General features: G+C 36.3%; 1 protein-coding gene across 1 annotated transcript; it reads left to right on the top strand.

Moving 5' to 3' along the window:
• The first annotated feature begins 1,248 nt into the window (after positions 1–1,248).
• On the top strand, positions 1,249–2,371 carry LOC131050370 (protein PAM68, chloroplastic). Its single transcript, XM_057984560.2, has one exon. It carries the CDS (start codon positions 1,468–1,470, stop codon positions 2,191–2,193), a length of 726 nt encoding a protein of 241 aa, XP_057840543.1. The 5' UTR covers positions 1,249–1,467; the 3' UTR covers positions 2,194–2,371.
• The last annotated feature ends 12,196 nt before the right edge of the window (positions 2,372–14,567 follow it).

Below are 14,567 nucleotides of genomic sequence, written 5' to 3'. Positions count from 1 at the left end.
AAGAGAAATGACAATATTATCAACATATTATTCACATGGAAATGAAAATGATTATGATGTATTCATTTGCAAGCTAAAGTAAATTGTTTTTATTTATTTTATTTTTCTTTGCATTTAAAAACCTAGAAACTAATATTTATATTATAAGAATGATTTATATATAATTGTTAGTCATTTGTATTCTCATCATTGTCAATATATCATTTTTTTTTTCTTAGAAAATAAAACTTGAATACTTAATTGTGATGTGATCTTAAATTTTTATCTTATACTTAACTCAAAAGAGAAAATATCTTATATTTACCTCAAAAGAGAAAAGATTTGTCATAACTCAAAAAAATAAAAAAAGTCACAATCTTTCATAATTTTGCCTATTACATTAATAGCTTCTCTAAGACATTTTTTTATACATATATCTTATTTAATTTTGAATTAATATAAAAGAAATAGTACAATATTTAAAAAAGAGTTGGTAGAAAGATACACATACAAGTCTTATAAAATAATCAAAATATTAATTCTACATAAATTCAAGAAAACTAACACATCAAAGACATTAATTTTCAAATATCAATAATCAATTTTATATAACAATAATCATTCTTTACATTTATTCCAAAAATTTAAAAATATTTTGAATCTATCAATTCACATATATACTCAAAGTTAATTCTACTTTCAAACTATTCACATTTCATGTAAAAGGATTGTATTCCCTCCACACCATATAAATTACTTTGGAATAAAACATGTCATTTAATATGCACGGCAAGCTTTGAATCAACTTTTTCTAATTTAAATTTAGACAATTTATTTAAATTCACTATTTCCATGGTGTGTCTGGGAATCTGATTTTCAAGGAAGGCCGATCATGGTATGTTAATGCGTTTCATAACTTGCAGGAAAGGAAATCCACACAGGCAATCCGTATTAGGGCACATTAATTCGGGGGAAATATTTTATTTCTGCCATTTGAAGTAATAAATTAAATGTATTTAGAAATTTTTTTTTGAATTTTATATCTATAATTTGTGGTATGGATTAATTAAATGAAAGAAAAATGATATTAATATAATTATATAAAATAGAAAAAAAATATAAACATTAGAAATTTCGTGTAATATGATTGATTAAATTAATTGAAACTTTTTAAAAATTTTTTTACCACTAATAAATTTTTTTGTTAATGGCACCGAAAAACCCCAGCAAGGTAAAATATGGTTTACTGAAAAAGATAGGGCTCATCGGATAAGAATAATGATAAGATTCCCAGTACCGTTGATTTGGCTTCAAATTTGCTTCTTGGTTAGTTTGGAGAAATGTCTGTAACTTGCAGATGAGCGGTATATATTTTCATTAAAACAAAACAAGGGTGAGATGTTTTAATGAATGGCTTGATGGGCGTTGCTTACAGCAAGCTACGATGGCTTTGAATGAGATTTTCTAACCAGTTCAATTATTAGAGTTATGTACCTTGCCTGCTCTTACCATCCTGAGGCCATGTCTAGCGTATCTTACAATTCTCTCGCACTGCGCTCACATTCTTCTGGGCAATTTAGAAGTGGCAAAATCACACAACCCACATCCCAATACATACAACTATTCAAAGTGGGCAGAGCTGAAATCCTTTGTAGTACTAGTAAAGAGAACAAATCTTGGTATTTATCACCACCCATATGCAAATCCGTGGGAAAATCATTGTTTTGCCCTGGTAAAAGCCAAAGGGCACTTGTTCATACCAAGGTCCATGCTTTGAGAAAGCCTAAGGGTTTTGGCACTGTTTCAAAGAAGAAGAAGAACAAAAAAAAGCGAATGTTAAGAGATGAGCCAAAAAGAGAAGAAGAAGAGGAAGAGGAAGGAGGAGGGGACGGAGATGGTGTTATTCCAGAGATTGTGACCAACAGAATGATAAAAAGAATGGGGGTTTCTGTTGGGATACCCTTAGCCATTGGGCTCACTTTCTTCCCACTTTTTTACTACATGAAAAAGGTGTTGAAATGGAGTGTGCCTGATTGGCTTCCTTTCATCACATCATTTATCACATTTGGTTCAGCTGCGTTGGGTATAAGCTATGGAATCATGTCTACTAGCTGGGACCCCTTGAGGGATGGATCCTTCCTCGGCTGGACAGAGGCCCAAAAGAATTGGCCTGTGTTTTGGCAGTCAGTGTGGCAAAAGCAAGGAAAAAAGTAGATTGAATCCATTGTTGTAAGTTCATTATATTCATATATTGACAGGTTTTTATTACTTATGGACTTTTTTCCATTGGTAATGTACTGTAACCATCCTTTCTTATACTTGCATTGATGGATTTTTCAAACATTACTAAGTTCATAATGGACTACATATATAGCTTCTCTGTTGTGCACTACCTGCTTGTATTTTTCAGGGAATATCAGAGATTCATTTTTTTTTCCAAAGAATTGCATCTTGGATATCATTACAAAGGTTTCTTCCAATAAAAGATTTTGTACAGCTAACCTACGATCCGATGCTTTGGAAGTATAGAATCAACACATTTGTTCATACCCTGTAAGTTGCCTTTTATTTATTACAACAGTGTTACATGAATGTTTCTTATCATGAAAGCTAGTAGAGCCATGCCTTTGTTCATTCTCGAGAAGTTTTAAGCAATGCCATTTATTGCTTAACCAACTCCAATTCTGAGTGGTCTTCTTGAAATGCTGCATTTTGACTTCAACAATCATATAGCCTGAGACTGCACCTTATACTATAAAGTTTTGCAGATATTCTTCTTCGTCCAATGTACCCCATTAGGGGATCTCTCCAAGAGAGGAGGGAATTGAGAATAAGATTAAATTCATCTTAATAACAATCCCAAAAGGACTTGGCTGCCGGGCATCTTTCTTCTTTCCAACATTGTCCACAGGCTTGTGGAGTGTCAACTATTGGAACAACTCCATTTTGGAGTGCTCTTATTGAAATGTTACCTTGTATCTTGACTTCAAGAACAATCATATAGCCTGAAATTGCATCTTTTCCAATAAAAGTTTGTAGATCTCCTTGACCTTCCAAGTGTGTACCCCAGTAGGGGATCCCTCCAAAGAGGGGAATTAAGGATAAAATAAGATTTGCCTTGACAAAAACTCCCATGAGGACTTGGCTGCTGGGGATCTTTCTTCTTTCCAACATTGCCTAAGGCTTGTGGAATACCAACTACTGGAAAAACTTCAATTTGAAGTAGTCTTCTCAAAACACTCACTTGCATCTTTAGTTCAAGAACAATCATAGAACCTGAAACTGTATCTTGTCTCATAAAAGTTTACAAATATCTTTGAACATCCAATACCCCAGTAAGGGTCCACTAAGGGATCCCTCCAATAGAGTGAAGGATTAATAATCAAATTATATTCATTTGACAACAAATCCAAAAAGACTTGGCTGCTGGGCATCTTTCTTCTTTTCGGCATTGTTCACAGGCTTGTGTAGCTTCAAATACTAGAACAACTTCAATTCGGAGTGGTCTTCTTGAAATTTTATCTTGCATCTTGACTTCAACAGCAATTCCATATAACCTAAAACTCTAGCTTGTCTTATAAAATGTTTGTAGATATTCTTGATCATCCAAGTGTACCCCAGTAAGGGATCCATCCAAGATAGGGTGGAATTAGGATCAAACTAAATTCATCTTGACATCGATTTCAAAAGGGCTTGGCTTCTGGTCATCCTTCTTTCCTGCATTCAGGCTTGTGGAGCGTCAACTGATCCATAGTTGCAGAAATCTTTTTAAAATTGTAGTTTATTCAGATTAGTTGCTGCTTGGCTCTGATGCAGATATTCGACTGAAAAAATTGTAGTTTTCTGCAATTAATTGATCAAACCAAAATTGACCTTTTTTAACCAAAAAAAATTGTGATTATATGGTCAAGAAATGCATTTCTGGGTCCTCTTTTCTCATTTCTGCAGGGATATTTTCCCCATTTTTTCCCTAACCGTAACCCAAATTTTGTGCCTGATGAATTTGGTTTGCCGAGTTATTCGTAGATTTTTGCTACTATGGTGTCAACTATCTCAAACTCATTACGTTTGAAGGCAGCTTATACATCCCAAATAGATGGGCAATGCTATTTTCATTACAGTTTAGGATCTGACACCTCCCACTTTATTTAATAGCAGAGCAAACAGTGATTCATATAGGTCTTTTGCTTTGTCATTGAAGACCTTACCGCTGCATCATTTCCAATCCATTCGAATAAGAAATTAAAAAACACTTTTTCAGTATCATTTTGCAAAGGTTCTGATGAGTGATTTTGTCCAGTCTAGTCAGATTTTTGGGCATGGATTACATCATGCCAAAAAATCTCCCCGCTGAAACAATACTTTCTTAGTCAGTGTTTTGCTGGCAACCTAAGAAGCAGACTAATCTGTTCTCTTGAGGAGTGATAGGTTCTGAAATTATACCCCAAGCATCTTGAGGCCCGTCAAAGCAGAAATTCTTTATTGCCAAATAACTCCCTCGAGATTTGGCCTTTACCTCTTTTCACGATCCTGAAATTAACTTATGAATTTTATAGATTTTGTGATTATGAGCCGGGAGAGCTTTTACCAATGAAAGGTCTATGAAAGTACATTGTAATTTTTAAACCTTAAATGTTAATTTAGTAATGAGAAGGGGCTAGCTATGACAGAATTTAGAGGGCACTGTCTTACCAATTGTTCAAGGTCAAATAATTGAGTCTAATCTAGCTATGAGAGAGGAGTAACCATGAGTAAATTCAGAGAAGCAGCGTCTTACCAAATGTTCAAGGTAAAATGTTTGGAAGCTAAATATTAATGAGCATGTTATTAGAAGCATTTTGAATCTACGTTATTATGTTGTATTTTCAGTGAAGGATGTAGTTTCTTTTAGTTGGCAGCTGGAGTTTCTTCTAAGTGTGTTGAATTATCTTCATCTTACATTTCAGCACTCATTTTGATGTGCATGCCTCTAGTCAAGTTTTGGGTATCATTTTACCAATTTCTAGGCTTATACCAATCTCTAGTGAGCTGCACATACATAAGCAATCACCATTTTCTATTGTAAACCCCTCCCCAAAGCCGCCTCGAGTGTTGGTTCCTAAAGGCCACCAACATCCATGGTGGGCACTAGTGTCCTTATTCAAATTTCAAATGTTGTCTCATGAATCTTCAAAACCCTAATCTTTGCCTGTAAGTTTGCCAAAGGCACTTGACCTAAAACATTTATAACACTTGGAAACCCTTAATTTCTCATGAGGTTCCCATCTCTAACCATTTTTCTCTCTCTTGTAAGTACTTGCTAAGCTTTACTTCTCTAAGTATTGATACTAAGTTACTAATAGATCTTCACCTTTTCCCAACCATCTTCCATAAGTGAAAATGAAAAAATCCCCCATACTTGAGGCTCTTCTTTGATTTCCATCATTCCTCCTCATTCCAAAATCCATAGCTTGGTTCAAAAACCTCTCCTACACTCATTGGAACTTTCATTTCCAATATCTCCTATACCAACCCTTCATTGTTGCAAATTTCCTTTCCCACCTAAATACACCATTGATTCAAATCCATAAACCACTCCCAAATCAACCACTTGATTCACTAGAGATTTTCATCTCCCTAACTCTTCTATTGCACAATCATGTGCACCATTCTAGCTAGACATCCTTCTAGGGTTATTTGGTAGCTATAAGCCCTTGCATGCACCACAATGCCACACTTAGGGATCACACACATGCCCGATTAGAAGACTAGAGCACATGCCAACTAGAAGATTGGCAAAGGTAATCTTCTAAATGTACAAATCATTTTTTTTTCTTGCTCTTATATTTAGACACCATTTACATAGTATGTAAAGGTCATGTCAACATTCAAAAGCATTATGAAACTAAAAAAAAAATTAACCAACTAAAAAAGTTTTAAATTTTGATAGAGGAAAGGACCATGTGTCTAGGTGTAGACATGGGCATTACGTGTTAACATGACTCAAATAGAAGCACTACCTTTTTCAAAATTATTAAAATCAACCCAAATTTTGGAGAGATGTTCCTTCAATCACTAGCATCCCATATAAGCATCATATTATGATTCTAGACACCTTTCTCTCCCATTTCTCTATCTTTTTCAATAGCATAGTTAATTTCTAGGCTTATACCAATCTCTAGTGAGCTACACATACATAAGTAGTCACCATTTTCTATTGTAAACCCTTGAGTGTTGGTTCCTAAAGGACACCAACATCCATGGTGGGCACTAGCGTCTTTATTCAAATTTCAAATGTTGTCTCATGAATCTTCAAAACCCTAATCTTTGCCCTAGTAAGTTTCCCAAAAAGCACTTAACCTAGAACACTTTATAACACTTGGAATGCTAATTTCTCATGAGGTTCCCATCTCTCATTATTTTCTCTCTTGTAAATACTTGCTAAGCTTTACTTATCTAAGTTTTGATAATAAGTTAGTAAGCTTTTAGTTCTTCACCTTTTCCGCACCTTCTTCCATCAATAAAAAAAAAAATCCCCCATAGGTGAGGAGGCTCTTCTTTGATTTCCATCATTTCTCGTCATTCCAAAATCCATAACTTATTTTAAAAATCTCCCCCACACTTGGAGGGACTTTTTCCAATATTTTCCATACCAATCCTTCCTTGCAACAATTTTCCATTCACACCTAAATCTACCATTGCTATAAATCCATAAACCACTCCCAGATCAACCCCTTGATCTACTAGAGATTTTCACATCCCTAACTCCTCCATTGCACAATCACACACCATTCTAACTAGCCATCCTTCCAAGGCTATTTGGTAGCTATAAATCTTTGCATGCACTACAACGCCACACTTAGGGTTCACACACATCCCAAACTAGAAGACTAGAAATGTCAATTAGAAGACTGACAAAGGTAGTCTTCTAAATGTACAAATCAATTTTTTTCTTGCTCTTAGATTTAGACACCATCTACTTAGTATGAAAAGATCATTGTCAACATTCAAAAGCATTACAAAACTCAAACAAATCAAGCAACTCCAAAAGTTTTCAAATTTGTTGGAGCAAAGGGCTAAGTTTCTAGGTGTAGACATGGGCATTAAGTGTAGACATGACTTGAATACAAGCACCAGATTTTTCAAAGTTTTCAAAATCAAGCCAAATTTTGTAGTGATGTTCCTTTTGTTGGTGATTCTATGGACTCTGAATCGGCAGTGAAAATGATTTTCCGGTACCTACAAGGCACAACAAATCTTGGTTTATGGTATCCTAAAGATGAAAATTTTGATTTATGTGCATACATAGATGCAAATTGGGCAAGAGATGTAGATGACAGGAAAAACACCACTGGTGGAGCATTTCTTCTTGGTAGCAGACTAATTTCATGGTTGAGCAAGAAACAAAGTTGTACATCACTATCAACAGCAGAATCAAAATATGTTGCAACAACAACTAATTGTACACATGTATTATGGATTAAACAAATGTTGAAGGACATAAAGGTAAAATGCAAAAAACTTATAATCATTTAGTGTGATAATATGGCAGCAATTGATATATCAAAGAATCCGGTATTTCACTCTAAAACTAAACATGTTTCTATCAAATTCAATTTTCTGAAAGAAAATGTTGAAGCAAAAGAAGTGAAATTGGTTTATGTGAATACTAAAGAATAGATTGCAGATATCTTTACTAAGCCTTTGCCTAAGGAAACTTTTGAATATCTAAGAAAGTAGCTTGGAGTTATACCCTCACCGGTCGAAACTTAGACGGTTGGAGCATGGCATCAGACCAACAGAATTAACAGAGAAATCTTTTTCCGACTTTGATGAAGAAGAGCTACTTCTCAGGGGGAGTAGATTGGATAAATTTGGTTATAACAATTGGTATTTGTAATAAGTTCTATGAACTGATTGTATTTGGTTTTGTATTGCTTTGACATTTAATGTCAAAGAGGGAGAGATATCTATGAAAAAACACATTATCTTTTGGGGAAAGATTATTCATTGGGGGATAGATTGTTACTCTCTATATCTGTATTTTGATTTCTGGTTAATGATCTCTTTGAGAGATTGTTGGTTTTTGGTTTTTGGCATTTCTGCTTTGGCACTTAGATGGTTTTTCCATCTTGTGTTGCCATCAATGCCAAAGGGGGAGATTGTTGGTATTATGGATGTGTTGCATTGGTTTTGTCATTGATGTTAACACTTATCCTTCTGGAGATCTTTGATTATGTTCACCGACATGTTCAATGACTTATGCACAGTCACCAGTATCTGATTCACCGACAGGTTATATTGTTCACCGACATTGAGGATGATCTGTTATCATCTAGAGATTACTTGGTTATGTCGAAGACATTGTTTGGACACTTGGTTTTGGTGATTTGGTTATTGGTCTAATCGAGTTTGCATATTTGTTGTTACCGGCAAATAGGTTTAGGTTATGGACTGACAAGCGTTATCTATTCTAGATCAGCACGACACGTTATGAAGATGTTTTATTTATTGATTACTATTGTAAATGCATTGAGCCGACATGATGCATCACATATTGATTCATTTGTAATTGATTTAATTGTAATATTCTTAGTGAGCCGACCTACACATTTGGTCTTAGGTTTTGGTATATATGTAAGATCTCATTTGTGAGATTAAAAAAAGAGGAAGTGTGTGAAAGGGATTTTAATAAGGTATATGCGAATATAAACAGAGCTATACACGCAGACATCATTTGAAGATTCAAGGAAGGCATGAAAAAGACACTCAGAGCTTAACCGGTACTGAATCCAGCATACGAAGATGCTATTTTGAGCAATACATTATCATTGGATTTAACATCCAATTGTAGTCAGTGTGACTCCCATTTTGTGATTGAGCAGTGAACTCTAGGCGGTTGGCCTTTCTGCATGTGTAGACCCCATTTGTACACACATACTATCTGCAGTAGTATCATCTGATTGTGGGTAAGGTTTCCCACCATGGTTTTTCCCCTTACAGGGTTTCCATGTACAAATATCTGTGTTATGTGTTGTGGATGTTATTTGTCTTTCTGTTTCATGCATTAAACTTTACCGATACTATTATTAACTGTTAAACTGTCTACCGGCATTAAGTTTGGTTTACCGGTATTATGCATTAAGTTTGGTTAAGTTATATTTGGGTTGAAATTAATAGACAACTAATTCACCCCCCCCCTTCTCAGTTGCCTCCGGGTCCTAACACCTTTAGTTACCATCATCCCATATTAGCATCAGATTATTATTCTATACACCTTTCTCCCCTGTTTCTCTACCTTTTCAATAGCATAGTTAAATTCTATTTTCAATCTTAGCTCAACGTCTTTCTATATTAAATCATATTTTTAATCTTAGCTCAGTGTATTTATATATTAAATCATATTAGATTAGGTTTATTTTTTAATATTGTTGAGAATTTTAGTTTATAATAGACAAAAGTAATTTTATGTTATATTAACCAAAAATTAGGAAAGTAAAAAATTATCTTTTGAGGTGCATGAGTGTTTGTTGTAATATGTGTGTGGATATTCAATTGGGTAGTTTTAGCAAGGGAAATTAGCATTAATAATAATAATAATTATTTATAATTAAATAGCTGCTAGGGGCAACACCCTTTTGTATTAAAATAGAAAGTTTTAATTACATTCGAGGCTATTGTCAAAGTCCACCAATTGCAATATCTCCATCCTTACATACTATTACTCACGACTATCTATCTGCTAAGCCCATAATCTTGCAAAATTGAGCACACTAAAGAAGGGATACACAATACATAGGGCAGCCACATACAAAATCTGCCATTCACAGTTCATATCTATAGATTTTCGCCCATATGAGAAAAGGGGCATATAGACTTGTTACCTATCAACCATATAATCTATAACAACTATATCAAGGCCAAAATTCAAAAGGGCCTCAACCTATTTGAAACAAAAAATTTGGGAGTTACATGCCTCTTGCATCCGCCTCTGCATCCTGGTTTGTGATCTCCTCGTTTGAGTCTACTTCTAGTTCCTCCATCTTGCGTGCCAACACAACTCTAGCCACCATAGGACACTCCATACCGCAGTCCACATGTACTTTAGAGTCCACCATTTCCTCGACATTCTGGTAGTCATTCAGAATCCACTCTTCTCCATGGTCCAAGCCCCAATCATTATCAAGGGCCTCTTCTCCATTCTTCAGAAAACCAATGTCTTGACAACCATTCAAACCCTCAGCTTCTACATATCTCTTTTTCCAAGCATTGCCAAAATTCGATAGAATGCCAGTGACCTGTAGCAAAAAGGCTATGTTGCGGTCCTTCACACCCCACTCACCCACCAACCTCTGCTACTCTAGGGTCTACACAACAACATATTTCTTTACCTCGATGCCCCTACCAACAAACATATAGTAATTCTGTGGAAGTGGGAGGTGCAAATTATTATCCACATTATCCAAAACATCATCAATTTCTCCCAGAAAAGAGTGCCTAAAAACCATTTGGCAAACCTTTTTGGTTCTAGGTTTGCTCACACCCATGTATATCAACATAGCAACAAACATCGTCAGGATATCAGAGTTTACCCCGATAGTGATGGCAAGCCTTCAAAAACTCCTCATCGAGCACCCTCTTAGTGACATGCAAAATAAGTGGGTGTTTCATTGCCAGAACAAAGAGCAACGTTTTATCTGTAACTTCTCCAGAAAGGCCATTTGGCATTTCTTAGCCTCCAACAAGATGGGCATGTCCATGTCTGAAAACTTCAGCCTCTCCCTCTCTCTAGCTCAACAATCCAAATCTAGATTATAGTACTAATGCATTGAGATTTAGCCAACTTGCCCTATATATAATTGCTTGCCATTAAGTAATATGATTAGCATCAGTGAGTGAATCATTCACCATATTACTTTCTTTAAATGCACCGTTCTTTCACACATGTCCCCATATGTGTGTTGCACTTATCAAGATATGATTTGAAGGTGTTTTTCATGTCTAGTGTCCTTTTCCTTCAAACATTAAACCACCTCGATACAAAGGCTAATTGCTATTCATAACAAGTACACAAGTGTAATCATGCGAAAGGGGGGAGTGAGAAATACCAAATATAGCCATTATGATTGATTGCTTCCAAATCTGGCCATGTTGTAAACATGAAATCTTTCCTAACATCATCCAGCTTTCTGTTTGTCCTTTCATTGCAGCTTCCTTGGCTAGCTTGTCTACCAACTCATTGCCCTCCCTGTATATGTGGCCCACTTTAAACTCATCCAAACTATCTAACATGGTTTTAATTGGGTAAAGCATTTCATTTAGGACCTAGTTCAAGGTCTCATTTTTTTTGGATTGCATTGACAATAATTAAAGAGTCCCCTTCCAGATGGATCCACTTTGCACCCATTTCTATACCAATTTGAAGTCCTCTCATGGCCGCATAAAACTCTGCCATGCTGTTGGTTGAATGTCCTACATGTTTTGCCACCTCCTTTAGGGGAATTCCATTGTCATCCCTAATTATACATCCAATACCACTCAGACTAGGATTACCTAGAGATGCCCCATCAACATTTATTTTCACCCACCCTGGTTTTGGAGCACACCAGTTCATAGAGGATCTAGGTTCAATGACCTCACCATGACTACCTTCACCAAATAATGAAGGGATGGAGAGGCTAGTGAAGGTCAGTTTAATCTTATTATTCTAGTTGGTGTAAATGTTCTTCTTGAGTGTTTTCGATTTGGCTGCTTCATTGACAAGTTCCACAAGCTGTGCTTCAATCTTTTGGCATAATCTCTTCGATTCCATAGTTTTATCTTGAAATATTTTGCGATTGCGTTCTTTCCAAATCTCCCAAATTATTAGTGAGGGTACTATATTCCATATGTCTCCAAACACAACCTTTGTTGGTTTCTCAGGCGACATTCTAAACCAATCATCAATTCCTAGTGGTATCGGACAAAACTAGTTTAATTTGTTCATGAAATGCCACAAGCATTTGTAAGAATAATCACACCTTAAGAGAAAATGATCTACCATTTCAAAGTCATTCAAACAAAGGACACACCTGCCTAGCCCTTGAATTCCGAATTTCATTAATCTATCACAAGTTAAAATTTCTTCTGCATCGCCATCTAGGCAAAAAATCTAGCCTTTGGGAGACAGCGCCTATTCCAAAGTAGTTTGGTCAGCCAGTTCTGTGATGCAATAGCCGTTTCCTTTAGTTTATAGTCCAAACTTACCTTGTATTTTCCATCTTTAGATCCACACCATCTGATGACGTCCTCATTTCCTGAGGGAATGATAATTTTGTCCCTTAAGATATTCTCTAGAAGATCCTTCTACTCCTGCCTAATATTAAGATTGTCCATAGACCGCCACACCCAAATTTTCACTCAGTTGTGGTTGTTGATATAGCCATAGTTGCAAACTTTGACTTCCCATTGTTTTTATGAAGCCTCCTTGGCTTCATCTAGGTTATGGTGTGGCTGAGAATATCCCCACCCCCCCAAGTGTCATTCCAAAAGGAAGCGAAAAAGGAAGTGATTTGGCCATTGCCCATCTCCCATAAAACATGTTTGCTAAAATGATGTCTCTGCATTCCACCACATAGTTCTAGATTGTCGAGACCCTTGGCGAATTTAGTGTTGTTAGTATCCTTTTAGGTTCAACAGAGTCCAAGTATTTGTTTCTAAGGATCCTAGCCCATTTATGTTCACCATTGCTACATAGTGCCCAAACCAACTTAGCCCCCATAGAAAGATTCATAATGGATAGTTGCCTGACTCCGACTCCTCCCGCATCCTTAGGTGGATAGACTTTATTCTAGGCAACTAAAGGCAACTAATTTTGTTCCCCCACTCCATTCCTAAAGAAATTCCTCATGATCTGGATTAGATCTTCCTCCATTGCCTTTGGGATTTTGAGACAAGCCATGGAGAAAATAAGCATAGATGAGAGGACATATTTGATCATGGTGAGTCTCCTTGCAGAAGACAACCACTTACCTTTCCAGTTTTCTAATTTACTTTTGCACTTGCTAACTAGTTTCTCCCAATAATTTATTTTATTAGAACCCACAGAGAGAGGAGTTCCCATAAATCTACCTGGAAAGTTGGCTACTCTTAGATTAAGAATCCTTGATAGTTCTCTTTGCAATCTGGGTTGGGTGTTAAGGAAGAAAACTTCAGATTTTTGCCAATTTATGCTTTGAGTCGATGCCATTCACTATTCATCAAGACATGTTTTGATTGCTCCGTCTTCTCTCCTATTGGATTCATTGAAGAGAATAGTGTCATTTGCAAATTATAGATGAGTAGTATGTTCAACTCTAGTTGCCTCATTCACCCCATGCCAAGTGCCTTCACTAATACATTTGGACTAGATTTTCGACTGAGGTTTCTGACGAAGAAGGTATATTGTGGCCAAATTTGATTTTTTTTTAAAGAAATGCCTGCATTCGTTGTAATTCCGACGGAAATTACCCATTTGGTTTCGATGAAGAAGGCATTAGCAATGAGAATTTTCTTTTTTTCAAAAAAGTGCTCGAGTTCGTCGTAATTCCGACGACAACGGCCATTACAAAATAAAAAAAGAGGCGGGGTATTCATTTGTGAATTGCAATCCTGCGTAGGCGTCCATGGCGACTTCAACCCCCAAGAACATCAAACCCGCGTTGAAGGCAATCCCACGCAGGAGGTAGATTCAAATTGCCCTAGTTTTTAATTTCATGTTGCAAAAAATATACATGTGGTGGTTAATTGTCCTAGTTTAATCTCGTAAAACCATAGAACTATGATTGAGGAGTGAGCGTTCAATTTTGTATCAGCAATCCCTTCCTCCCGTATACGCGCACGTTGATTGTTCACATGAGATCACATCTCTTTGCGGCATCATATCAAACAATTCATGAGCCTTGTCCATGTTTCCACATTTTGCATTCATGTCAAGCAGGGCATTTGCAAGTACAACACCTAACAAAATTCCTCTATCCGTTATGCTTTGATGGATGTCCATACCCTATTCCAAAGCTCCCATTTTTGCACAAACAGGGAGGATGTTGGCAAAGGTTGTGGAATTTGGCTTTATGCCTTCCAATTTCATTTGCTTGAAAGTGTCTAAAGCCTTTTCGACAAATCCATTTTGTGCATATCCAACAATCGTTGCAGTCCACGAGACAACATTTCTTTCAGGCATTCTATCAAATAGTTCACGTGCCTTGTCTATGCTTCCACATTTTGCATACATGTCTACCAAGGCCGTTACAACTACAACATCTGACAAAATTTCTCTATCCTTTATGCTTCGATGAATGTCCATACCCTGTTCCAAATCTCCCATTTTGGCACAGGCAGGGAGGATAGTAGCAATGGTCGTGGAATTTGGCTTTACACCTGCCAATTGCATTTGCTTGAAAGTTTCTAAAGCCTTCTCAACAAATCCATTTTGTGCAGTTGTAATTACATCTGACAAAATTCCTCTATCTTTTATGCTTTGATGGATGTTCATACCCTATTCCAAAGCTCCCATTTTGGCACAGGCTGGGAGTAGGCTGGCAAACGTAACTAAAGAAATGTAATGATCAGCTCCAAAGACATCAAATCAC

This window comes from Cryptomeria japonica, chromosome 2 (assembly GCF_030272615.1).
Source record: "Cryptomeria japonica chromosome 2, Sugi_1.0, whole genome shotgun sequence".
In the NCBI taxonomy this organism is placed as follows: domain Eukaryota; kingdom Viridiplantae; phylum Streptophyta; class Pinopsida; order Cupressales; family Cupressaceae; genus Cryptomeria; species Cryptomeria japonica.
This window is presented reverse-complemented; position numbering and strand designations above follow the sequence as displayed.